General features: G+C 47.4%; 1 protein-coding gene across 1 annotated transcript in view; it reads left to right on the forward strand.

The window, feature by feature from the left end:
* LOC119376892 (membrane metallo-endopeptidase-like 1) overlaps window positions 1-12,047 on the forward strand; it is a 34,074-nt gene extending 22,027 nt beyond the window's left edge. Inside the window, exons 5-6 of the mRNA XM_037646566.2 lie at window positions 8,466-8,703; window positions 11,940-12,047. Of these exons, the coding sequence (XP_037502494.2) occupies window positions 8,466-8,703; window positions 11,940-12,047 (346 nt within the window). The remainder of the gene's footprint in view (window positions 1-8,465; window positions 8,704-11,939) is intronic.
* Window positions 12,048-24,116: the final 12,069 nt, after the last annotated feature.

Genomic DNA, 24,116 nt, shown 5'->3' on the forward strand with positions numbered 1-24,116 from the left:
TCGACTTAGGAGTCGCACTCGCTTTGCACAGGCAGAGCACGTGGACGTCAATTGAGAGCCCTAATGAGTGCTCTGAGGGTGCAGTCAATGCTTGTGCAGTTTGCAAGGTTTACTGAGGAGAACTACTTCTACTTGCAAACCCAGCTACAGGACATACTCCAAGCGCCTGAAGATTCTAAGCACGCTTCTATAAATTTTGCTTGAAATATTCAGGACCGTTCCCTCTCACATATCTCAGCATAATTTGTAACACTTTTATGTGTTATATATAGTTCTTATGACCAAATGGTACTATCGTGGGTACAAGAGAGAACAGATCACTTATTGACGCGCGGAAACTGACGCGCGTCATTCTTTTTTTCGCCTGGTTAATGGGAGTGATGGCCACCAGTTCATTACGGTGATTTCCTACAGAATAATCGCTGCACTTAGCTGCAAGAGCTTCCTCGGCCCCACACACATTTCCGCGCGCTCGGAACTACGCAGGAACACCGATACAGCCAATTTAAAAGCACTAAAAATGAGCAATTATAGCACCGTTGAAGTTGAAGTGTAAATACTATGCGACATTCTAATTATTACACGTTCTGACTACATTACAAAATTTTATGTTTGAATATATCCAATAATAAAAGTGCTATTCGAATGGAATCGAATAAGAAGCAATTATAAGCCAATATTTGAACTTTGGAATATTCGCCCGCTCCTACCATATGCATGTGTCTGCACATTGTCATCGGTGCAATTCTTCGCGGCTCGTCAATGAGCAAGTTATTTTGTATAAGCATAGAGGTACATATGCGAGGTAGAATAGTAGGCGCGGCAAGGCACTGACAGAGTGTAAATGCACTCATTACGCAGCCAGCCTTGCGTCTTTACACTCTGTCTCTGCACTCTCTTCACAGGAATTAGCATATCTTGAAAGTTCCAAGCGCTCATCATCAGTAGAATTACTTATGGGACCCCTTATTTAGACCTCAATAATGCAGAAATTGAAAAAAATAACTTGATACCCTCATTCGAAAGACCACCAAGGCTGCCATAGGGACCTTTGAACGTGCTCCCACACAGCTACTACTACGCTTAGGTCTCCACAACACCTGAATAGAGCTCGTGGAAGCACACAGAGTAAACCAACTCGAGCGACTTAGACTAACTGAAACAGGATGGGCGACACTTCGAAGATTAGGCTATTCTGAATCCATACAACGTGATGAGAAAAGGCCTATCCCAGCAACAATTCGATAGTACATCTCGGTAGCCCGCATCCCACGAAATATGCATCCTACCTACCATCTCGAAAGAAAAAAAAAATCCAGAATAGAGAAACTCCGACAAGACGACGGCCGAAATGCGGACACAAGATACACGAATGCAGCAAAATGCTCATGAATCCCGCTGTGAGCGTACTCGATAGCAAAGGAAAAGAGAGAACGGCAGCTAGCATCTTAACTACAGAAATCGATACGGCTGAAGAAACAGCTACAGCCTTGGCCATCTCAACCTGTGCTGAGGAAGCAGTAATACTAAACAATTCACAAGCAGTTTGTCGAAATTTTCAGAGAGGACGAATTTCCAGGCAAGCCTTAGAAATACTCACAGCTACAGCAAAGAAGAACCTACAAGAAACGTACATCGTTAGGACTACGGGTCACGATTCCCTGATGGGAAATGAGGCAGCCGACGCTCATGTTCATGTTCACCGGGCCTTCCCACAGGACGCACTTAGGAGGTAAGATGATGTATCCAAAAAGTACAGCGACATCTTACAGCACTGCAGGTTAGGCCGAAGAACTTATCCACCAGCTCACCTCAGCCTAACTAGGGAAGAGACAGTAACCCTCAGGGAATTGCAAACAAACACTTACGTTCACGCTATATTACTTCACCGTATCTCACCGACTGAGCATTCGTACATCTTGAAGTACTGAGGTTGTTGTTATGTGATGTTTTGTGGCGCAAGGGCCAATTAATGGCCAAAGAGCGCCAGGTCGGGGGACAAAAGATGTAAGCAATGAGTATGGTAGCTGGCTGTATAAGGGCCTTAAAATTCCACGCCATAAAGGCGGGTAAAAACATATATCTATTAAAATCATGACAGTGACGTGAAATATGTGAGCAGATCTATATATATATACACAACGAAATTATGGCGATGACGTACGGAGTGAATAGCACTTGCGCCTCCTCAGGTCCTTTGTGTCCAAAGGCCTGGAGGTAAGTGCTTTCTTTGGAGAGAACTACCGCAGCAGCGGCCTCTGTTGGGAGGCCGTGCTTCGGTTGCTTGGGAATATAACATTAAAACTATGTATATCTTTAAGGAAACCGAGGAGTGAATTGTATTTAAAAACAGGTTCGCTGCCTATGAACATTGAGGGATGGAGTGGGAGATGTCGGCGGTATGATGGAAAATGCTTTTCTCGGATGGCATCAAGATGGGTGCATTGAAGGAGAATGTGGAGTACAGTGAGTGGCGTGTCGCATTTCTCACACATGGGTGGGTCACCGCCGGATAAAAGGTGTGCGTGTGTACTGTGCGTGTGTCCTATTCTCATTCTACAAAGTGTGACTTCTGTATATCGTGACTTTGACACCGGTGACCAGGCGCCAAGACGCGGCTTGATGACATGCAATTTATTTTTGGTTTCTCTATCCCACAAGCGCTGCCAGTGTGCCCTTAGTGATTTCTTTATAACGGGCTTAAGGTCCGATGCAGAAAGTACAACAGATGTATTGGCAGAGCTTTGTTGGACGGATGCAGCTAGTTTGTCTGCCATAACATTGCCTTGTATCTCACGGTGTCCTGGGACCCAGCACACTACAACATGCTGTTCGAGTGTGTAAACGGTACATAGCAGTGAATACAGTGAGACGATGACAGGATTTTTGTGTTTCTTGAGAGTTTTCAATGCCTTTACAACGCTTAATGAATCAGTGTATATGACTGAATTTCGTAATTGTAAGTGCTTAATGTGTTTAACGGCAGCATATATCGCATATGCTTCTGCAGTGCAAATACTTGTATTAGGGTGCAGAACGCCGGCATCGGAGAAAGAGGGGCCGACCGCCGCATAAGACACACCAGTGTGAGATTTTGAAGCATCTGTAAAGTATTCAGGGCAGGAATATTTGTGCTGTAATTCAAGAAAGTAAGCGTGGATATGTGCGAGTGGTGCGTGTTTTGTAACCTCTACAAAGGATAGGTCACAGTTAATAGTCTGCCACTGCCACGGTGGAAGCTCTACTGCAGGAGGCATCACGTTCTGCTCAAGAAGTGGAACACCCATTTCCTCTGCCAAGCCTCTCACACGAAGTGAGTAGGGCTCTCGCACCGAAGGACGGTTGTGGAAAAGGGCAGACGTGGACAAATCATTGATTGTGGCGTGTGAGGGGTGTTCCTTGTTTGCGTTCACTTTGAGAAAATATTCAAATGATAAGTAGGATCTCTGTAGATGAAGCGACCACTCATTTGATTCGACGTAGAGGCTTTCTACGGGGCTAGTGCGAAAGGCGCCCGTAGATAAGCGAATGCCTAGGTGGTGGACAGGGTCAAGCATCTTTAAGGCGCTTGGTGTCGCAGATTGATAGATTATTGCCCCGTAGTCTAGGCGAGTGCGTATGAGGCTCTTATACAAGTTCAACAACACTTCTTGTCACTACCCCACGTAGTGCATGACAACACTTTTAGAACATTCATTGTTTTTATGCATTTGTTTTTTAAATATTTAATGTGTGATACGAACGTAAGCTTACTATCCAGAATTAGGCCTAAGAATTTGTGCTCCGTCTTCACGGAGAGATGTTGACCACACAGGTCAATATCTGGATCAGGATGAAGGCCTCTCTTTCGAGAGAACAGGACACAGGTGCTTTTTTGAGGATTAAGGCTGAAACCATTCTCGTCTGCCCATTTGGAGATCTTGTTCAAACCTAGCTGGACCTGCCGCTCACATATCGAAAGGTTGCATGATTTAAAACCGACCTGTACATCGTCGACATATGTGCAATAAAACATATTTCGTGGGATGCAAAGACGCAGGGAATTCATTTTGATGATAAAGAGTGTACAGCTAAGTACACCACCCTGTGGCACTCCAGTCTCTTGAAGAAACGGTCTCGAGAGAACATTTCCTACTCGGACACGGAATGTACGATTCGACAAGTAGCTCTCTATTAAATCTAGCATTCTGCCACGTACACCAAGGTGGGACAGGTCTCTTAGTATTCCAAAGCGCCATGTTGTGTCGTAAGCCTTTTCCATATCGAGGAACACAGAAAGAAAGAACTGCTTATGGACGAATGCGTCACGGATTTGTGCCTCGATACGTAGCAGGTGATCAGTGGTGGATCTGCCCTCGCGAAATCCGCATTGATACGGGTCCAGTAGATTATTTGTTTCCAGGAAATGCATAAGTCGGCGGTTTATCATCTTTTCGAAAAGTTTACACAGGCAGCTTGTTAGTGCATGGGCCTGTAACTCGTAACGGAGGATGGATCTTTGCCCTGTTTCAGAATAGGGATGACAATCGCCTCCTTCCAAGACGAGGGGATCTCGCCGGAAAACCAGATGACATTGTACAGGGATAGTAAGGTTTTTTGCGTTTCGGCAGGTAGGTTTCTTAACATGTCATATACCACACGGTCAGAACCTGGGGCTGAATTACTGCAGCTGTTTAGCGATACCTGTAGCTCAGCTAAGCTGAAAGGTTGGTTGTATGCCTCGTTTTTTGTACTTTTCCGCTGTAGTTTTTGTTTTTCTATTCTTGTTTTGTACCGTCGGAAGACTTCAGAGTAATGCGTGGAACTGGACACTTGTTCGAAGTGTGCGCCTAGGTAGTTCGCCTGGTCTTCCAAGCTGTCGCCTTCTGCGCTTACTAGAGGGAGTGAATACGCTTGTCTTCCTACTACCCTAGTGACCCTGTTCCAGACCTTTGCCTCCTGTGTATACGAATTGATGCCTGATAAAAACTTCCGCCAACTTTCCCTTCTAGCCTGTCGGCGCGTCCTCCTTCCTTGGGACTTTATGTTCTTAAAGTTTATAAGATTCTCCGCTGTCGGAGCATCCCGAAACAACCTCCATGCTTTGTTTTGTTTTGCTTGTTGCGTGCAATGCGACAATCATTATTCCACCATGGGACACGTTGTTTTCCAGATATCCCACTTGTTTGCGGGATGCATTTCGTTGCAGCATCGATCAAAAAGGCTGTAAAGTAGTCCACAGCAGCTTCTATACTTAAGGTACACATGTCAGTCCAGCTTAAGTGGGCAAGTTCTTGAAACTGTTTCCAGTCGGCTCTTTCAGTCTGCCATTTAGGGACAAGTGGTGGATATTGATTTGTTATTACTGCGCTTAGAATTATTGGGAAGTGGTCGCTTCCATAGGGATTCCCAATAACTCTCCAATTAAGGACTGGAAGAAGGGATGGAGATGTAATGCTAAGGTCTATGGACGAGTAAGTATTGTTGGCAAGGCTGTAGTATGTTGGCTCTTTCCGATTCAACAGACACGCGCCGGAGGAGAAGAGAAACTGTTCAATGAGACGACCTCGCGCATCGCAGCGAGAATCACCCCATAAACCGCTATGCGCATTTAAGTCCCCAAGGATCAGATAAGGCTCCGGCAGTTCGTCTACCAAGGACTGGAATTCTTGTTTTTGTAGGTTGTATTGTGGCGGTATGTATAGAGAGCAAATCGTGATCAGTTTATCTAAAAGAACTGCTCGAGCAGCCACTGCTTCTAGGGACGTTTGTAGTGGTAAATGTGTACATGCTACGGATTGATTGATTATAATGGCTACACCACCAGATGATACCGTGGCATCATCTCGGTCCTTTCGAAAAATGACGTAGTTGCGTAGAAAGTTTGTGTGTTGTGGTTTTAAATGTGTCTCTTGTACACACAGCACTTTTGGATTGAGTTCGTGGAGGAGTTCTTGAATGTCATCGAGGTTTCGGAGAAGGCCTCGGATGTTCCACTGTAATATTTGTGTCTGCATATCAGTCATAGAAAGGTGCTGGGTGTACAATAAGAAAGTGTGGAGTATTCAAGTGAAATACTTTGTTTCAGGAGGCAGGACGGTCGTCCGGCCCCGTTATTGGTTTTCTTGTTTTCTTGGCGCGGTCCAGAGAACTGCGCCGGTGTTTCGGCACCCGAGGTGCCAATGACGTGTCCATTGCCTCCTCGGAGGCACTGGATGCCCGCACGGGCGGGCTAGTGGCTCGAGTTTCCGGCCTCGCCTGGTGAGACGAAGCCTTGAGACCCGACGGCCCTGGAGTCGCCGGTCCCTGTTCGCGGGTTGGCGGAGTAGCTTGAACTACTGCCGCCTTGGAGGCAGGTGCCACAGCCGACGGTCCGCTTAGCACGGGCCGGGCGAGTGGCGGAGGTCGGTGCGACGCTGCCCCCTGACGCGCCGCATCCGCATAAGTTGTGCCATAAAAGGGTGCGCATCTTTTCCTGGCTTCTCTAAAAGAGATATTTTCTCTCACTTTCAGAGAAATAACGTCCTTTTCTTTCTTCCATTCAACACAGGACCGTGAATATGCAGGGTGGTCATCACCACAGTTGGCACAGTGAGCTGCAGCCTCACATTTGTCTGACATGTGATCTTTAGAGGCACACCTGGCACAGGTGGGTTGTCCTTTGCACGTTAGTGAGCTGTGTCCGTACTTTTGGCAGTTAAAACATCTTCGTGGGTTGGGAATGTATGGGCGCACTCTTAGTTTCGTGTAGCCTGTTTCTATTGTCTCTGGTAGTTCGCTCGATCCGAATGTTAGTATTATGTGCTTGGTTGGTTTCTCTACATTGTCCCTTCTTATTTTGATTCTTTGAACGTTGACGACATTTTGTTGTTTCCATCCATCAAGAAGTTCAGGTTCGGAGAGGTTCAAGAGATCTTCATCTGAGACGACACCACGGACGGTGTTCATGGACCTATGTGGGGTGACTGTGACAGGGATGCTTCCGAATGATGTGAGGTTGGAAAGATTTTCGTATTGTTTTCTGTCTTTCAGCTCAAGAAGTAGATCGCCACTGGCCATCTTAGTCGCCTTGTAACCTGGTCCTAGTTTTTCCGTAAGGCTTTTTGCCACCAGAAATGGTGAAATGGTTCTGGCTTTTTCGTCTGACTGCTCGCTGTGGACAACGTGGTACTTTGGATAGTGTTCATGCGTTTTAGAAAAAAGTTGCATGGGTGCTTCGGTGCGTACCCTTTTGAGAGTACGATCGGTTTTGGAAAAAGATGAACTTAACATAGCATGCTTTATGTTTCGGCGACGGTGCCAACCGCCCACCACCGAGCCCAACAAGGGGACGCGACAGGAGATGTGCGAAGACAGGTCTGCCAGCGCCAGTCGTACACCACCGCTATAACCATATATGGTGAGCCAAGACTGGTCATCCACACAAGGTTAACCCTTGCCGCCAGGAAAAACGGAAGTAAACGGAAGTGAGGAGAAGACAGGAAAGATGTAAAGTGAGAGACAAAGGCGAAGGTGTGAGAAGAGAGGGACAGGAAAAGGCGACTGCCGATTTCCCCTGGGTGGGTCAGCCCAGGGGTGCCGTCTACGTGAAGCTAGGGCCAAAGAGGTGTGTTGCCTCTGCTGGGGGGCCTTAAAGGTCCAAACACCCAGCGTCGGCTCAACCCCCAGGATCCCCTTTTCCCCGGACACGGCAAAGCCACGCACGGCTAGGCGTGGGAGGGGGTCGAAACCCCCCCGTTAGCTCGGGTCCGTGGTGTCGCTACACACCAAACGCCTGCTTGCGCAGACGCCCCTGCGGGGGAAGTACTGAGGTGTCCCGGACAATCTATGCCATATGTTATGGGGGGCATACAAAAGCCTAGCACCGCTACGCTAAACGAAGATCACTGGGAGGCCAAGCTATCGGACCCAAACCTGAAGAATCAGCGAAGCCTGGTTCAACGTGCACGAGAGATGGCGAAGGAACGATGCTACCTGGAATAAAGAGGCCGCCCAGCTTGGGCGCAGAATGCGCTTGATCAAACCAAACGTTTATTCTCTCTCTCGCTCATTGCGGTATTGGCTACTCTGTAGTCACGTGTTTGGCTTCATATTCTTACGAAATATCAGCTGTGTTATGCTCTTCTTTTGGGAATGAACTAAACTGTGAGTTATCACTCCCGCTGTTTTCAAGCCTTTGATGATGCCTGTATTCTTTCGCGCTGCTCATTTCTGTATTTCCAAAAGTGCAGATAAAGCACCTCTACTATTTAAATATTTAAATATCCAGGCTGCCATATATCTTGAGGCTATTGGCTAAATATGATTCGTGCTTTATTTATTCAAGAGTAGGTACGCGCAAGTAGTGTGTTTGCGGATGTGTTTTATCCTCCTTCTCAAATGACAGTACATGCATATTTAACCTTTGTAATGTTTCATTTAAATGCCGACCTCACACGTTTCCATCTACATCCGAGCTATTTCAAACATTTTGTTTACACTTTCAGAAGGAAATTCCACAATTACGTTGGCTGGTGGTTCATACGTGAAATTGCCGACGTATTAACATTAACTGTACGTGAAAAACTTAACCAGTTTCTACAACAGACAACGAAGCCTGGCATTGCAGTGACACTTGATCAGAATACCTGCGTAAAAAAGCTCATCGGTTATAATGGCATAATGGCTAAAGGCATCGCTTTCTTGTACCTCAAACGTTATTTTCAGGTTGCGTCCGTGAGAAAAGTAAGTAACGATTTCTGCACTCTTGAACGATCGGAACGGTGGCTGCTTGAAATATTCCCACAATTTCTTTTAGAAAGAGAGCACCCCTGATACCCTGTCTTTCAAAAGACAGTTGAATGCATACACTCCTTGTATACAGAAGTAATCATCATCCGCCTGTCTACGCCCACTGCAGGGCAAAAGCCTCTCCCATGTTGCGCCAATCAACCCGGTCCTGTGCTTTCTGCTGCCAGGTTATACCTACAAACTTCTTAATCTCATCTACCCACCTAATTTTCTGTCGCCCCCTCACGCGTTTGCCATCTCTTGGAATCCAATCAGTTACCCTTAATGACCACCGGTTATCCTGCCGACATGCTACGTGCCCGGCCCATCTCCATTTCTTCTTCTTGATTTCAACTATGACATCCTTAACCCCCGTTTGTCCCTGACGCACTCTTCTCTCTTCCTGTCTCTTAAGGTTACACCTATCATTTTCCTTTCCATCGCTCGCTGCGTCGTCCTCAATTTAAGTTGAACCCTCTTTGTAAGTCTCCAGGTTTCTGCTCCGTAGGTAAGTACCGGTAAGATGCAGCTGTTATATACCTTCCTCTTGAGGGATAGTGGTAGATTACCAGTCATGATTTGATAATGCTTCCCGAATGAGCCCCAATCCATCCTTATTCTTCTAGTTATTTCACTCTCATGGTTCGGCTCCGCGGTTACTACCTGTCCTAAATATACGTATTCCTTTACAACTCCCAGTGTCTCGGCACCTATCGCAAAGCGCTGTTCTCTGCCAAGATTGTTCCACATTACTTTAGTTTTATGCATATCAATTTTCAGACCTGCTCTTCTACTTTCCGTATCCAGTTCAGTAATCATGAGCTGTAATTCATCTCCCGCGTTACTCATCAATGCAATGTCATCAACGAATCGCAGGTTACTGCGATACTCTCCATTAACTCTTATCCCTAATTCTTCCGAATCTAGGACCCTGAAAATCTGCTGTCAACACGCGGTGAATAGCATTGGAGAGATCATGTCTCCCTGCCGTACGCCCTTCTTTAATGGGATTCTGTCGCTTTCTATATGGAGGACTATAGTGGCTGTGGATCCGCTGTAGATTTCTTCCATTATTACAGAAGTAATATATTTCCCTAATATAGTGTTCATGGGAGCAGATTTCCAGAAACAAATGTGATAAAACTGTAGTGATAATAATGGTCTTACCTTGGCTAGTGAGGGTCTTTATGATCCCGCTGGTAATCGATTGCATAACATTTAGGCTGGTACGAGCAAATACGCCAAGTGCACCGTTAATCTCCAAGCATGTAAATATTCTTAGCTGCATTGTCGCGAAATTCAAGGTCACTATATTAAAATCAGGATTTTCTTCCCCTCATCCCCCTCTATGACGGTGAAGCGTGTGAACCATTACTATTACATCGGCAAAACATATTTTCTAAGGAAATCAAGAAGAGTATATATATATATATATATATATATTGTCACGTGGTCGTGACGTCGACGAAGGCAACAGGCAGCACGTCCGAGATGAAACTGTTTATTTGGCCGAACTTGTGGCCGAGAAACTGAGAACTAGAACTACAGCAATACACGCTGTACAATGATAGCGGCGAACAGGGCGTCGTCCGTCGATCAACTGACAAGCGGTCAAGCGCGTCGGCTTTTATACAGGCGCTATGGAACTTTCCAGCAATATCGCTGGTGGCGGCGTTATCTCTCGACAAAGCTGGAACATTCGCGTGCGGCGCGCAATCTTAACAAAGCGATCTACTAAAATCGTGAAGCTTCTCGAACACTGCTTCGCGGCCAGCGTCGAGCGTTGATAACCGTCCTTGCTGGTCAAACTCGAACACATCAAAATAAAAGAAGAAGCGGGTGTGGCAATATATATATATATATATATATATAATGATACATACATGCCGTAAAAATACCGAGCAAGCGCCCTTCCCCCCCTTTGGTGAAGTATAAGCCGACAAGATTGGAGGGGCGTCCCTTCCCCGGTCGCGGATGAAAATTCAAGTGGGCGGTGGAGAAGCCGCTAAGAATAAAGCATGCACACCCGTGCATATAACTAACTGCTTTATTAAATACACATTCATTCACTGTTTTTATTCGCCCGACGAGGGCGAATAAAATCAGTGAAAATGGCGGGTGGGGAGATGGGAGGCGCATATTTTAAATCTCCCGAAAAAGGGAGGTGGCACTTACTAGGGAATTTACGTATATCTGGTACCAAATGCACGGACCGCATTCGCAGGACGCCTTGCCATAAATTGGAAGACGGTCTCGTGCTTATTAACGTAGATGCATATTTATGTTCTGCACTCTTTATTCGATTCTGTTTGCATTTCATTGTCCAGGTAGCGAACTTGGTCTATTTTCTCATTTGCCGAACTCATGTTAATTTGGGAGAAGTGCTCTGTGCAGTCTTTATCACGTTGTACGCGTAGTTATGATCCATATTACTTGTGAAAAATTTTTATTCATCTTTTCTGTCACGTCTGTCATTCCTAGCGAACATACATTTTTACAGCGGAGCTCTCAAGCTTTTCGCTATGATGTGTGGCGACAACAGAAAGCTATCATAATTATGAACCGGCAAGCGCTCTCTTCGTCCTCGTTTTTTATCTTGGTGTCCTGCTTCGCTCCCAGAACACGTGCGGCGATTGGCCCGGCGTTTGATGTAATAACTTTGATGGGGGAGAGAAGTATGTTCCTGAACTACACAGGCATCACCGACCTAAAGCATTTTTTTTTTCGGGAGACACCCCTGTAGTCACCAAGTGTTGCTACATAACCGTGAAATAACTTTATTTCAGAATCTGTGTCCAAACTGTAGTCATTTTAGAGATGTGTATCGATCTCTTGTAGGAATTTTTGCGTCAAATGCCCTTCAGAAATGGCGTATATATGTAAGTGGCAAGGGTAGCTGACATTCCTCAAAAACTGCCTCCCCGCCCTCTCCCCCGCTCCTACCTTCTATGTCCGGCCCGTGCGGGTCTTTATTCCGTTACTTTTGTCCGCTAGCTGAACTGAGTTTCAGGCCCCTGGTGTAAATACTGCCGTATAAATTATATCAGCCTGCCTTTTTGAGCATATAGACGTCTACGAACAATGGAAGGTCCATGTTTAACAAATCACATACATGCACTTTAACAGACAATATTGCGTGAAAAAGCAATACCTGCTGTTGAACCATAATCTGTCAAATCAATATTTTTCAGGCCGGCAAGGTGGCGCGACGCATTAAAGAGGGATTCTTGGAAGTTATCAGTGATAACGCATGGATGGATCAAACAACAAAATATAAAATGAAAACGTGGGTACGTTGAATGTATTTTTTTAAATATTTCTTTTTATACTAGCGAAAGTGGTAAAACTGCTTTTAGGTGCCTTTAGCTGTCCTTAACGAAATGTGTGTGCTGATGATGAAATAACGAAGAGACAAATAAAGTTAATAACAAAGTATGAAATAATGCATTGTTAAGCATATAGCCGATGGAGCTCAAATGAATGCTCGAAAGAATACGCAACACGACTATTTTAATGTACAGGAATTATATCTAACCGGTAAACTACAATAAAAAAGGTACATGGTTTACATTATAAGAAAATAAGATAACCTAATTTAGATCATCGTTGAGCTAGTTTAAGATGACCCCCACAATGCTAAGGGCTAGTTCGCACCAGCGACTAGCACCAGCCGCGCGAACAAGTTAGTCGCAAAGCGACTGGTCGCAAAAGGTCTCAATAGGCCGCATTAGGCGCAAAGCGAATGGTTTGGCTGAGTAACACGATGCTCGATTATTCATTCGCGCGACTGCACACGCCAACCTCTGAACCCGTCAGACGCGCAGGAACAGGACGCCAGCTTATTTTACGGGGCAATGGCAAAGCGAGCCTCGGTGCGAGCAGACGTGTTTCGGTGTGGCGGAGTGTAGGTCGCATTGACCGGTGTGAGCATCGGTCACCTTTTGGTAGCGCCCACATCGCCGGTCGCGCGACCTGTGTCGTTGCTAGTGTGAATGAGCTTTAGCACTTGCAAGAATCTGAACCTAAAGAAATTCAGCTTTTGAGCCCAAATAGCTATAAAATTCGATTTAGGATCTTGTCACTTAATGTTCACCTTGCTAAATAAAACGTCAACGTTGAGAGGTGGTCAAATTACACATTGCATTTAGTCTATGTTAAGCACAGAATGGCGTTTGAATGACGTTGCGGCTAATGTCAGGAGAAACGTACGTTTCCATTGATGCCGGCAACAGCGTTTCCTTACTTAATATCTGCTACAATAAATGGTGCAGCTTTAATATGGAACGTCACATTCAAAAAAGTAAGTTAAGTGAAAAGTCAAGATTAAAATAACATTTTGTTCAAAGTAAGCATGTCTTATTTAACTTAACCAACTGTATCAATTGCAAAAATTCTGTATGTTATTACTTCGTGGGTAGTTTTTGTCATGAAAAGTCCTAAAATACCAGTCACGTCAGGAATTATAAGTAACTGATGAATTCCTCAGCTGAGTAAAGCTGTGGCATTTACGCAGCTAATTGTCGGAACATGAAATAGAATAAATGTAATAAAAATGTTAGTAAAGCAATGTTAAATGGCTGTGTGAAGTTACAATTGCCCATTTGGACCAAATCTATTGTAAAATGAACTGTGAATTCAAACATGCTGCATGAATTTCTTTTATGCTAGTTCATTGCACAAATCTGTGTTTCAAAAGTGAGTGTGCGAAAATATTATCCCAAAATACACATTCAAAGTGAGATTATTGTTTGCTCAACGTAAGGTGTAGCAAGATCTGCTTTTTGTAAAACCGCAAACGGCCTTCGAGGACTGGGCGGCCGCCTAGTAGCCGGTTCTAGAGACTCTAAGGCAATTGCAAACCTACAAATGAGTGCGAAGCTACTTAACGCACTGAAAATAGAATAAAAAGTTAATATAATAGTATTAATTTACTGAAATTGTTCTTTTGTGAACCAATGCAGTGGGTTTCAGTTTTGCAATACGAGAGTATGGGTTAATAAATAATTGTTGGTGTTTTAAAGTCCCAAACCACGATTTGATTATTATAGACGCCATAGTGGAGGGCTCCGGAAATTTCGATCATCCGGTGTTCTTTAACGTGCACCTAAATCTAAGTACACGGGCCTGAAGCATGTTCGTCTCCATCAAAAATGCGGCCGGGATTCGATCCCGCGAGCTAAAAAAACGAAAAAAAAACAATTTCTTACATCATTTCATGATTGGTAGACAGAAAAAGTGACTGCTCTGCAATTTGAAGGTCTTTGCGACAGCCGGACAGCTGCTTTAACGGACGTATGATGTTGAATGCTCAATGTGCGACTCGAACTTTGGTTTCATGTTAACTAGGCATGGTAATTATTACTCATGTGCTCTAAAATGTATGTGTTCGCATGCTAGAATATAATTTTAGTGTGGTACAGTGCGCCAGGTTATTTGGAGAACAGAAAAACTATCGTATCTAGGACTCATTTTCCCAACCCGCAGTCACCAGGTATGAAAAGAAATGTGACGAATTCGTTGTTTGTTATACACAAGGATATTGCGACAAGTAAAGAATGCGAGGAAAGATTAGGGGGCGTTTTTTGTATTTTTTAAGTTTAACGGCAGTAACTAATAGTGGAAAGAACATGGAACCAAAGCGAAGAACAAACACGCTATCGGTGGCAACCGTACGCAAAGCAGTTGCATTGCACGCGCGATATGTCACATCATGTGCACTACGGTAGTTATTCCTATACCCCCCCCTTTCCCGCACAAAACCTATTTGTTATACATATATAACAGAAACGAGTAAACAAAGGGGACGTGAAGCTGTTTATTCACATGGTTTTGTTTTTCTTAGGAAAATACTGGGTACTCAAAATGAAGCTTTATAGTTTTCTTACGATTCAGCACAGGGAGGTACGTGAGAACCATCTTTGAAAATAGGTTATGTATCCAGGGGGACAGAGAGTATAACAATAGCTATCGCTGTCAGGTGCCCAATCAACTAACATTAGATAATGAACGTTTTAATGAGTGCAGCGAACAAGGCATGTTTGTAGTGAAGAGTTGGATGCAGTCGCGTTTCTACGCTGTTCCACTTGGAAGAATTCTTCTAGCGTGTCTGTGTCCCGAGATATGCCGCTGTAAACATTAATTGGGGTTTGCATGATTACGCATGCAAGGCGGTGAGGATCGGCACAGTGATGCTCCCTGATGGGATGAGCAGTCACTGCTTGCTATCGCCAGCTGGTAGCAAAATGGTAACCGTTATCATCTTTGCCTATGCCTTCGACCCGTTGTCAGAGTAAACGCCGCATGCAAATGTCGCGGCGCATCCGACAGGAGATTTGCGCCAGTGCCTATTGTCTTGTATGCGTAATTATAATAACCGCAATTAAAATTTGCAGCGGGAAATTTCGGGGCACAGACATGCTAGAAGAATTCATCCAAGTGGAACTGCGTAGAAACGCGATGGCCTCCAACCTTTCAATAAAAAATGGCCGCTTACTGCACTGATTAAAAAGTGGAGACAGAAAACTAGGTGGGTAGATGAGATTAAGAAGTTTGTAGGTAATACGTGGCAGCAGAAAGCACAGGACCGGGCTGATTGGCGGAACATGGGAGAGGCCTTCGCCCTGCAGTGGGCGTAGACAGGCTGATGATGATGATGATTCGATCTTAGCTAATTGGGTGGCTGACAGCGACAATGATTCTCACTTTGTGTCCCCCTGGATAAAAGCTTATCTCCAAAAAGGTGGTTTTGACGTACCTCTCAGTGCTGAATTGAGAGAAAATCATAAACCTAATTTTGAACACCCGGTATTCATATTGTCACGTAGCCGTGACGGCAGTCCGAAGACAGGAGACTGGGAAGCTCGTGATGTGGAAGAGAATCCGTTTATTAGGCGGACTTGCGCCCATAAGAGCAAAATGCACACCTTGGCTTCAGCGGCGGCGAACGAAGTCCTCGGCAGCCGTCGGGGAACAGAATACACGCTGTAATCACCCGGGCTCTATTTTAAGGCTGTATCGAACGCTCGGGATACGCCCCCAAAATCAGCTAATACATTCGCCAGCAGTATGGGCCTATCTCATCGCCACCGCGCGAGGCCACGGTCATCCCAGATAATCGCGACGCGTCTCGCATCACGATCCGAGATGATAAGGCCGCATGCAGGCGGCTATCGGCATGCATAAAACTGGCGCTTCGCGACATTACTCCCCCTTCAAAGAAGCATCGACCCGATGCTAAAAAAGCAACAAAACAGCAGGTACAAAGGCAAATAGGGAAATAAGCACAGACCATACACACAAAAAAGAAACTAGAAATGCAAACAGAAAGCGTCCGTTAGCGCGCATGGTGAGGCTTTAGGCGGGCGACATGCACCATTTCTGGTCGGGAGCGGCGTCGCTGGGATGCGCTAGCCCCATCAGGGACTACCTCGTAGTCGAGTTCGCCAAGTTGGCGGATGACCTTGTACGGGCCGAAATAACGGCGCAGGAGTTTTTCACTTAACCCGCGGTGTCGAATGGGAGTCCAAACCCAAACTCTGTCGCCTGGCTTGTATTTTACTTCGCGCCTTCGGAGGTTGTAGCGGCGGGCATCGGTGCGCTGCTGATCTTTTATGCGTAGCCGCGCAAGCTGCCGGGCTTCTTCTGCCCGCTGAAGGTATGAGGCTACATCTAGGTTGTTTTCGTCGGTGACATTAGGCAGCATGGCGTCCAGAGTAGTAGTGGCGTCCCTTCCATGGACAAGCTTAAAGGGTGTCATTTTGGTGGTCTCCTGCACCGCGGTGTTGTAGGCGAAGACCACGTACGGTAGTATTAAGTCCCAGGTCTTGTGCTCTGTGTCCACGTACATCGCGAGCATGTCTGCGATGGTCTTGTTCAGGCGTTCTGTGAGGCCGTTTGTCTGCGGATGGTACGCCGTAGTCCTTCGATGATCTGTATGACTGTAATGTAGGATGGCCTGCGTGAGATCCGCCGTAAACGCCGTTCCCCTGTCTGTTATTAGTACTTCAGGTGCGCCGTGCCGGAGGAGAATTGATTCGACGAAAAATTTGGCGACTTTTACTGCTGTGCCGTTCGGTAGAGGCTTTGCTTCAGCGTATCGGGTCAGGTAATCGGTAGCCACTATAATCCACTTGTTACCGGAGGTTGACGTGGGGAAGGGTCCAAGCAGGTCCATACCAATCTGCTGGAATGGTCTCGATGGTGGTTGAATTGGCTGTAGAAGTCCAGCTGGTCTTGTTGGGGGTCTTTTCCGGCGCTGACATTCACGGCAACTCTTGACGTATCGCGCAACATCTGCTGAGAGATGGGGCCAGTAATACCTGTCCTGGATTCTGCGGAGTGTACGTGTAAAACCGAGGTGACCAGCAGTGGGTTCATCATGTAACGCTTGCAGAATTTCTTCTCGGAGGCTGCTTGGAACGACAAGGAGGTAAGCTACCTTATTCGGTGCGAAGTTCTTTTTGACGACCATCCCGTTTTTCATAAAGAAGGAAGATAACCCACGCTTGAGCGGTGCAGGGGGCATGGATGCCTTGCCTTCGATGTACTTGATCAGCTGTTGTAGGGTCGGATCTGAGCGCTGCTGTTGCGCAAATGTGCTGCTGCTGATGGGCCCCAGAAAGGCATCGTCATCATCGTCGTTTGGGGGTGCGCCGACGGGGGCTCTTGACAGGCAGTCTGCGTCGGAGTGCTTACGGCCAGAAGTGTAGACCACTTTGATGTCAAATTCCTGCAGCCGTAGGCTCCATCGAGCGAGGCGGCCGGAAGGGTCTTTTAGATTGGCCAACCAGCACAACGCGTGATGATCAGTTACAACCTTGAAGGGTCTTCCATACAAGTATGGGCGGAATTTTGACGTGGCCCATACTATTGCAAGACACTCCTTTTCAGACGTGGAATAGTTCGCTTCCGACTTTGACAATGACCGGCTTGCATACGCTATAACTCGCTCGCAGCCTTCCTGCTTCTGGACGAGAATGGCGCCTAAGCCAATGCTGCTGGCGTCCGTATGTATCTCAGTTTCGGCATTTTCATCAAAGTGACCCAGCACCGGCGGTGACTGCAAACGCTGCTGAAGTTCCTTGAATGCGTCGCGTTGCGCAGCTTCCCATTTGAAGGGCACGTCTGATTTTGTGAGCTGTGTCAAAGGTTCCGCAATGTGCGAGAAGTTCTTAACGAACCGCCGGTAATACGCGCACAGCCCTAAGAATCTGCGCACCGCTCTCTTGTCGTCCGGCTGGGGAAACTGTGCGATAGCGGTTGTTTTCTGCGGATCGGGTCGTACCCCATTTCTGTTTATAATGTGGCCAAGGAACTGCAGCTCTTCGTAGGCGAAATGACATTTTTCTGGCTTCAGCCTCAACCCTGATGACTTGATTGCCTCCAATACAGTCCGTAGCCTTTTGAGGTGATCGCTGAAGTTCGCGGCGAAGACGACAACATCATCCAGGTACACCAGACATATTTGCCACTTGAGGCCTGCCAGTACTGTGTCCATTAGACGCTGGAAGGTTGCTGGAGCGGAACAAAGTCCAAATGGCATCACTTTGAACTCGTACAGCCCATCCGGCGTGATGAAGGCGGTCTTCTCTCGATCTCTTTCATCAACTTGGATTTGCCAATACCCTGTTTTCAGATCCATGGACGAGAAGTACTTTGCATTGCTCAGACGGTCTAAAGTATCGTCGATCCGGGGTAAGGGGTAGACGTCCTTCTTGGTGACGCTGTTTAATCGCCGGTAATCGACGCAAAACCGGAGGCTTCCGTCTTTCTTTTTGACAAGAACGACCGGTGCTGCCCATGGACTTTTAGATGGCTGAATTACATCGTCGTGTAACATTTCCTCAACTTGCTCTCGGATGGCTTGGCGTTCACGTGCCGACACACGATAAGGACTTTGGTGGAGAGGGCGGGTGTCTTCTTGGGTTATAATTCGATGTTTTGCAACAGAAGTTGGTCGGACCTGTGAAGAGCTAGCGAAGCAGTCGTCGTAACTTTGAAGAAGGTTCTGGAGCAGTTGCTGCTTGTGCTGGGGCAGGGAAGGGTTGATGTCGAATGTCGGCACCGAGTTTTGGATATGTGGGGTCGTGGATGCCGGGTCTGAAAGGACGAGGGCGTCGCTCACTTCGACAATTTCTTCGAGGAAGGCAATGGTCGTGCCTTTGGATAGGCGACGGTGCTCTTGACTGAAATTCGTTAGCAGCACTGAGCTGTGTCCATTGCGGAAATCCGCAATTCCTCTTGCGATTGCAACATCTCGGTCCAGCAAAAGCTGTGTGTTACCTTCGACGATGCCATGGACGTTTTCGGCAGTGGCAGCGGTTACGGTGACTAGAGCAGTTGATCGGGGCGGGATGCTCACGTCATCCTCGAGCACACGGAGGGCCGTACGATTGTGCAGTGGCGAGGACGAATTTATAGCCTCATCCGAGAAAAGTGTGATGGACCTAGACCACAGATCGATAACCGCTCTGTTTTGAGTCAAGAAGTCCATGCCGAGAATCACGTCACGGGAGCACTGCGGCAGCACCAAGAAAGTCACAAGGTATGTGCGTCCGTCAAATGTCACTCTTGAAGTACATTGTCCCGATGGGGCGACGATGTGGCCTCCCGCTGTGCGGATCTGTGGGCCGTCCCAAGTCGTCTTTACCTTCTTCAATTTCGCTGCTAATGACCCACTGATGACTGAGTAGTCGGCGCCTGTGTCTATCAAGGCGGTTACCGTGTGGCCGTCGATAGATACTTGAAGGTCGGTGAGACGTGGGCTGGAGTTGCGCGTTGGTTTTGGGTTCGGGTCACGACTTCGTCGGATACTTTGACTATTGTTGTGCCTTGCCGCTTCCGTTTTTATTGGCGATTCACTAATGTCCCAGCGTTGTCGCGCCATCGTTGTCGTCGTACGTGAGGTGGTGTCGTCGTCGTGCATGGTCGCCGGTGGAAGGTCTTTGGCTTTTCGTCCTGAAGCAACCTCGCCTCCAAAGGTTGCTAGTTTCAGTTTCCCCTACGGGGGCTTGGGGACCTCCCTCGCGTAGCCGTGGTGGGGCTGCGGCCAGGGGACTCGAAGCGTGGGGATGAAGGGGATGGTGAACGGCTGGACAAGTACTCCGTACGGCGCAAGTAATCTTCGATTGCCGGAGGTCGCTGCCCAGGGCGTGGTCGCGGTGCCCCAGAGGAGAAGCCATGCAGTCCCATTCGCCTGTAGGGGCAGTGTCGAAGGATGTGGCCGGCCTCACCGCAGTGGAAGCAGAGTGGACGGTCGTCGGGAGTCCTCCAGGCGTCGCATTTTCTTAGGCTCGGGCGTCGCTCGTATGTGGGGTGGGCGGGGAATAGAGGGCGGCGGTTTGGGGCTGCTGGTTCCCGTCGCGGGGGGCTGGGCGCGTCTCGTCGAAGCGGGCTGCTGTGCACTGCAGCGGCGTATGTCATGGCTTCGGCCTCTGTTCCAGTCGTCGCTGACGCAGAACCAAGCGCCTGCTGGACTTCTTCGCGCACTACGTCCAAGAGAGATGCTGCTTGGGGGGGCTGTGAGGCAGACGGTAGCAGTCGGCGTAGTTCCTCTCGAACCACTTCACGAATAACTTCCCGCAAGTCGTTAGTGGTGGTCATTGGTTCCGAGCAGAGCGCATTGAGCTGAAGCGGGCGGTTGTATTGCCGAGTCCGGGCATCCAGGGTCCTCTCGATGGTGCGCGCTTCTTGAGCGAATTCATCGACTGTTTTGGGGGGATTTCTTATCAGGCCGGCGAAAAGCGACTCTTTCACCCCTCGCATTAGGTAACCGACCATTTTGTCTTCTGGCATGTTTTCGTCTGCTCGCCGAAAAAGTCGTTTCATTTCTTCGACGTACATGTTCACAGTCTCGTTAGTAGTTGGGTCCTTGATTCTAGCAGTAGTTGGGCCCTTTCTTTTCGCATAATGCTGGTGAACGTCCTCAGCACATCACGCCTTAACAATTCCCAGGTGGTCAGTGTGGTCTCGTGGTTTTCGTACCACGTTTTAGCGGGGCCGTCCAGGGAAAAGAAAACATATCGCAACTTCATTTCTTCATCCCACCTGTTGATGGTAGCCACCCGCTCGAATTGGTCGAGCCATTCTTCCGGGTCTTCAGTAGGGTAACCATGGAAGGTTGGAGGCACGCGGGGCTGTTGCAGAATGACAGGAGTGGGTGTCGTCGGGTTGCTCATGGTGGGTGTCGAAGAATCTTTTCGGGGTCGCGTGGGGTCCGGTAGCAGTCCCAGCTCAGGCGGCAAGTTTTGGAGACGGCGGCTGCTTCGAGTATCCGTGTCTTCGGTGTCCTTGTTCTCTGCGGTGGCTGTTGCAGGATCGGTCTTGTGCATACCCAGCACCTCCACCAGATGTCACGTAGCCGTGACGGCAGTCCGAAGACAGGAGACTGGGAAGCTCGTGATGTGGAAGAGAATCCGTTTATTAGGCGGACTTGCGCCCATAAGAGCAAAATGCACACCTTGGCTTCAGCGGCGGCGAACGAAGTCCTCGGCAGCCGTCGGGGAACAGAATACCCGCTGTAATCACCCGGGCTCTATTTTAAGGCTGTATCGAACGCTCGGGATACGCCCCCAAAATCAGCTAATACATTCGCCAGCAGTATGGGCCTATCTCATCGCCAACGCGCGAGGCCACGGTCATCCCAGATAATCGCGACGCGTCTCGCATCACGATCCGAGATGATAAGGCCGCATGCAGGCGGCTATCGGCATGCATAAAACTGGCGCTTCGCGACAATATTATTTTCAAGCAGTACTTGGCCAGTAAAAGCCTCGCTGTTATGTTACTCGCTGGTTTCCCCTGGCTGGTACATCGTTTTCTGCTGGTCCCGGCATAGCTTCCATAGGGTCCAATATACAGTAGACTCTCGATAATTCAAACTTGAGGGGACCGCGGGATTTCATGAATTATCAGAAGTTCTCATAATATGACTCAGGGCAGCACACCAACTAACACTGCGATGTTATTGTTTCTCAGTGCCGGAGGTGTCATAGACAGCTTTGCATGATTACCAGTAAATTTTTAGACACCAGCATATACTGGGTACTCCGTAATTATACAAGGGGTGTACGGGTGTGTATCAAGGGACGAAATGTGGTTGCATCCATGACAGTTGCTAGCCCCTTCTAATTCTTAGGAAGCTTTCTCGCATGGCATACTGCGGAGAAGTGACTTTAAGATGTTTGGCACACGATAGATCAAGGCCAGACCGTACCGTCTTTTTTTTTCTCGGGTCAGCACGCGATTAGTGGTGCGCAAGGTTCGGCTAGTTTGGCCATTTTGAATGAAGGCAATCAGCTTTATTGTGCCTGTTAGTAACAGAAAAATGTGAATGTTCAGCTAGAAGCAACAAAGGCAGCAAGATTTCAAGACATGGACAAGCAAAAGTTTGAATTAACCAAATTTGTGCAGTGAGGTAGTTTGAATTAAGCAGCTTTAAAATACCATTGAAAAACATAGTGGGGGCCACCTCAAATTTAAGATTTGTTTGAATTAACCGAAAGTTTGAATTATCAGAGTTTGATTATGAGAGAGTCTACTGATTTGGAATGCCCATAACTCCGCGAAGTACGCTCAGGCTGTGCCAAAAGAGAGCAGCCATGTTAACTTTCCGGACGGCTTGCTTGGCTTGACCGTAAGATTAGCTAGCTGCATGAGTTGTTGTGATGGACACTCATGAAGTACTTCTTGGTTCTCACGACCAAAACAGCCTTTGAAATTCGTACTGCAAAGATGATGTCTGTGACATAATTGGATGTAAACTTGTTTTTTGGCGCTCGCGAAAGTGAGGCCTTAGAGCAGGGGTCTCAAACTCATCTCAGCTTGTGGGCCACAGTCCCGAAATTTAGTGCAACAAGGGCCGGAACAGTGAAAAAAGTCGGAGCGGGGAGAGATTTGAGCAAAATGTCACATAGTGTTGCCATTTGGAAGAATGCCTGTCTCATATCTCATGTATGGGTCATATCCACAGGGGATTTGACGTTGGTTGCAAGAAAGATATCAATACTGGTCTGCAGAATGACTAAAATTCTGAAAGAGCTTTTGTTCAATGGTGATATTTCAACATAGTGACCGTATGGGGTGCCTCAGCAAAAAGATGCTGAGATCAGTCGCGTGTCTGGAACTCCGCCGAACAAAGCATTGTTAATCGCTATACACTCCGTTCACTGTGACTGGTGCGCACCACGAGGCCGTCAGAGAAGGCAGTTCGTGAGAGCCCGAGCAGAAGCGAACGTTTTCCCGCGCCCGCTAGCACGCAGTTGTAGGTGTTCTGTGACGCAGTCATGAACTGCTGCGTCGTCGGTTGTACGAACAGGTGCACGTCGTGCCCTGCGGGAACAACGTTTCACCGTTTCTCAACTCGTCCGTGCTTATGGGCACGGCAGAAGTGGATCACAGCTGTGCGACGAAAAAGTTCGCTTGGTTCTCGCTCCCTGTGCCATCTCGCATTCTGCAGTTTGTTTTCTTTTGCCGCTAGCATCAGTACTTTCAGCCATGACGGAAAAACTAGGAGCCCTCTCGGCACTCGAAGAGATGCAGTGCACATTTCGTTGGGGGTGTGCCGTCCAAGGATGTGTCGTCCCCATCGTAGTGCCAACGATATTTCCTGATGAGTATCGTAAGCGGTCCAAGCTTGCAGAAGATAAGTTGATAGTCAGCACTTGTGTCGTCGTATGGTTTCTTCTACGTCCCGTGCTTTACGTTCGCGCTGTTTCTGCCACGTCCATGATTTTAGTGCTGGCGGAAGCGCAGCTGTTCAAGTAGAGATGCGCTAACTGGGAGTCGATCCCCTTCCCCCGAGATGTTGAGGGACAAAATGTCAGGTGGTCATGGCTCGTTGGAAAGATCCTAGATTAAAGCAGAAACACGACTGGGGTAGCCCTACGGCACTCGGAAGCTTCGGAAGAGGTCGTGGGTCCCGAAAATGCTAAAATGGATAAAAAAAAGAACAGTGGTAAACACAGGACACAGTGAGAAGAAGACGACGGGACACTCACTGTGTCCTTTGTTTAGCGCTGGTTTTTTAATCGATTTTGACAATGTACCACTAGGCCAGTCCGCCTTGGTACCGAAAATGTTTGCGCATCTCTGTTCTAGAGCGTAGCTTCGGTTATACCAGAGTTTGTGCAAATTAATAAAGCGTAGTGAGCTCGCGCAGACGAGAGAGCCAAGTGCGCAAGTGGTTGATACTTGTAGTAAACAGCTGACCCTGTAATCATTCGGCGTTGATGAAACGAACAAAGTGTGCAGCATGTAGACAAATGTGCACACGGAACTAAAATCGAGGCTGTTTATTTTCATCTTAGATCTGGCTGTCGTTGCAGTTTTCTGCGAACGCTGTTGCGACGGAAGCGCAATGTTTGTTTCGG

The sequence above is a fragment of the Rhipicephalus sanguineus genome, unplaced genomic scaffold (genome assembly GCF_013339695.2).
Source record: "Rhipicephalus sanguineus isolate Rsan-2018 unplaced genomic scaffold, BIME_Rsan_1.4 Seq2699, whole genome shotgun sequence".
Taxonomy (NCBI): domain Eukaryota; kingdom Metazoa; phylum Arthropoda; class Arachnida; order Ixodida; family Ixodidae; genus Rhipicephalus; species Rhipicephalus sanguineus.